At 60.2% G+C, this 2,861-nt stretch overlaps 1 protein-coding gene across 1 annotated transcript; it reads right to left on the bottom strand.

The window, feature by feature from the left end:
* Positions 1-2,328, bottom strand: CALU (calumenin). The gene is made up of 4 exons (XM_017838908.1): positions 2,135-2,328; positions 1,971-2,031; positions 1,467-1,666; positions 1-1,387 (listed from the first exon to the last, which is right to left on the bottom strand). The coding sequence occupies exons 1-4, from the start codon at positions 2,261-2,263 to the stop codon at positions 1,283-1,285; spliced, it is 495 nt and encodes a 164-aa protein (XP_017694397.1). The 5' UTR covers positions 2,264-2,328; the 3' UTR covers positions 1-1,282.
* Between the last annotated feature and the right edge of the window lie 533 nt (positions 2,329-2,861).

Below are 2,861 nucleotides of genomic sequence, written 5' to 3'. Positions count from 1 at the left end.
TGGGGTCTGGCCCCCCGGCCCGTGGGGGTTGAACAGTTTATTGAGCCCCGGCCGACCCGGATCCCTTCAACCAGCCAGAGCAGAGAACCGAATAAACCCGGAGGAGGCGAAAAATCCGTGTCCGGAGTCGTCAGTGGGACACGAATCCTCATGGATGGGGGGAAGCAGGAGAGGGGCCGCAGGGGTGCACTGAGGGTCAGGGGAGCTTTCCCGGTGTTCCCAAAATCATGGCTGCTGTCCCAAATCATCCCTGGTGTCCCAAACCACCCCCCACATTCCCAGATCCCTGAGCCCAGCACGGGGACAAGTTCCCAAACCACTCGCCCCTGGATTTAGGGATGGGGAGGTGGGAGAGGAGGAGGAGGAAGAGGAAGAGGAGGAGGAGGGAGGATCCAGTCAGCATTTGGAAACCCTTGGAAAACAATTTAAGGGAAAACCCAGGAATCTGGGGGCGGCCAGACCAACTTCACACAGCTCCGGGAGCTGCGGGCAGGGACAAACGACACAGAAGAGGGAAAACATTGGGAATTATCCCAGAGCGGGGTGGGATGGCTGGATGAGCCCCCCCCAAGCCTGGGTTTGGGGGATTCAAGGCACTTGGAGTGGGGCCGGTGGGGCCTGGCCAGATCCTGGGGGGCATCGATGGGGGAGGGGGGTTCCCACACCCCGGGGTCACCTCCCCTGGGGTCCCCTCTGGGTGCCCCCCGGAACCTCCCGGGGTCCTGCTGCTGCTCTGATGGGTTTGGGGTTTTCTGGGGGCTTTGAATTCTCATTCCAATTTCACGTCAATGTTTCCATTTAATTTGATTTCACTTCCCAAGTTCAAATTCCATTTCAATTTCCAATTTTCATTTTAATGTCTAATTCTAATTTTAGTTTCAATTCCAATTGTAATTTTAATTCCAATTTTACTTTCCATTCGAATTCCAATTTTAATTCCAATTCCAACTTTAGTTCCAATTTTAATTCCAATTTGTCAACTTTCACTCCAATTCCAACTTTTATTCCACCTCCAATCCCAATCCCGCTGTGAATTCCCCGCTGCCCCGGGCGGCCCCGTCGTTGCCCCCGTGCCGGGGGAGCCGTTTCCACACGTGGTAAAACCAAAACATACAAAAATAACCCAAAAGTCGTTAAAATCCCAGGAAAACCCACGAGACGAGCCCCGAGTGCCGGGGAGGGTGTGGCTTTCCTGAGCCCCATCCCTGGGCGCCGGGATGGGGTTTCCCGTGGCGGGCGCGGCCTGGGCGCGGGCGCAGCCCTGAGCAGGTGCCGGCGAGGCCTAGAACTCGTCGTGCCGCACCAGCGCCTCCCCGAAGTCCGTGGCCTGGCTGCCCACGAACAGGTCCGACTTGTCCACGATCTCCTCCCGCGTCAGCTTCCCGTCCTGCAGGGAATGCCACATCCCGCTATTCCCCCCGCTCCTCCCACCCTGCTCCCGACATCCCACCGGAGCGCGGGCCCACCTTGTCCTGGTCGGACTCGTAGACGAGGTGCCGGGCCTCGGCCTCGGCGTGGTCGTAGTCCGAGGGCAGGATCCAATCCTTGGTCTCCTCCTTGTCCATCTTCCCATCCCGGTTCTTGTCTCGGAATTCCACAAACTGTTCCCGCTCCGTCTTCACCCACTCGGGCTCGTCAGCGTCGCCATCCTGGCTGTACATGTCACCTGTGGGGAGAGTGGGATCGGGATCCTCCCGACCACCATAGCCCCGCCCCCATCCCAAGGACTGACCCAAAGCCTTGAGCTCCCCGAGTCCATCCCCAAAATCCCAAAGCACCCTTTGGATCAGGATTTCACCCCAAAATCCTCAACAGTGGCACAAGGAGGGGGGCAGAAGTTGAGAAGTTGGAAGAGAGAACATTCCCAGAGGGGAAGGGATGGGAAGGATGTGCCAGCAGCGGCTGACACTCCGTGGGGAAATGGAAGGGACATGGAGGGGACATGCAGCACCGTGGCTCCGGCGTCTCACCGATGTACTCCTCCAGGTCGATGAAGCCGTCACCGTTCTTGTCAATGTCCTCCATGGTTTCCTGCATGGAGACACCGGCGTGAGCCAGGTCCAGAGTGATTCCCACCCCCTCACCAGAGCTTCCTGGGAACACTCCATTCCCAACGTCTCCGTGCCAGCCCCACCTGCACGACGATGTCCTTCATGTAGTCGTACTCCTCGGGGTGCAGGAAGGCCGTGAACTCCTCCTTGGTGGCCGCCAGGTCCCCGTCCTTGTCGGCCATCTTGAAGCGCCGCTCGTCCCGCACCATCATCTGTTTGTAGTTGAAGCCGTCGTCGGGGTCCGGATCGTCTGGGAAGGAGCAGAGGGAGCGCCCAGATCAGCTCAGGCAGGGGAGAGACCATGGTCACCACCAACCCAAGCCAACCCCAAGCCAACCCAAGCATAACCCAACTCAACCACAGCCTCAACATCCTCACCCTCAAACTCAACCCCAGCTCAACCTCCTCAGCGGGCCCTTCTCACCCTCAGCTTCCTCAGCACAACCTCAACCTCCTCCACCCAACCTCAACCCCCCACCTCAGCTCAACCTCCCAGTGCTTCGCCACCGCGGCCTCAAGGGCAGCTCCCGGCAGCCGCCGCGTCTCCTGCGCCCGTTCCCAGGAGGAGGAGGAGCTGCAGCAGCCCCGGGATCGCGGCATTCCCAGGGAGAGGCCCCAGTAGACAGGGCTCGGGGGGTTTGGCCGGCACGGTTGGAGGCTCAGCCGGAGCTATTTCGGGAGGGGAATGTGTAAGGGGATCTCGCTCGCTGCCGGGGCGGCAGCAGAGCCGGGAGGCATCGGCCGGGTGGGATGGTGGGGCCACTCGGCACAGCCCCGCCGGCAGCGGGAGAGGAGCTCTGGGACACGGGG

This window comes from Lepidothrix coronata, unplaced genomic scaffold, assembly GCF_001604755.1.
Source record: "Lepidothrix coronata isolate B3197 unplaced genomic scaffold, Lepidothrix_coronata-1.0 Scaffold368, whole genome shotgun sequence".
Taxonomy (NCBI): domain Eukaryota; kingdom Metazoa; phylum Chordata; class Aves; order Passeriformes; family Pipridae; genus Lepidothrix; species Lepidothrix coronata.
This window is presented reverse-complemented; position numbering and strand designations above follow the sequence as displayed.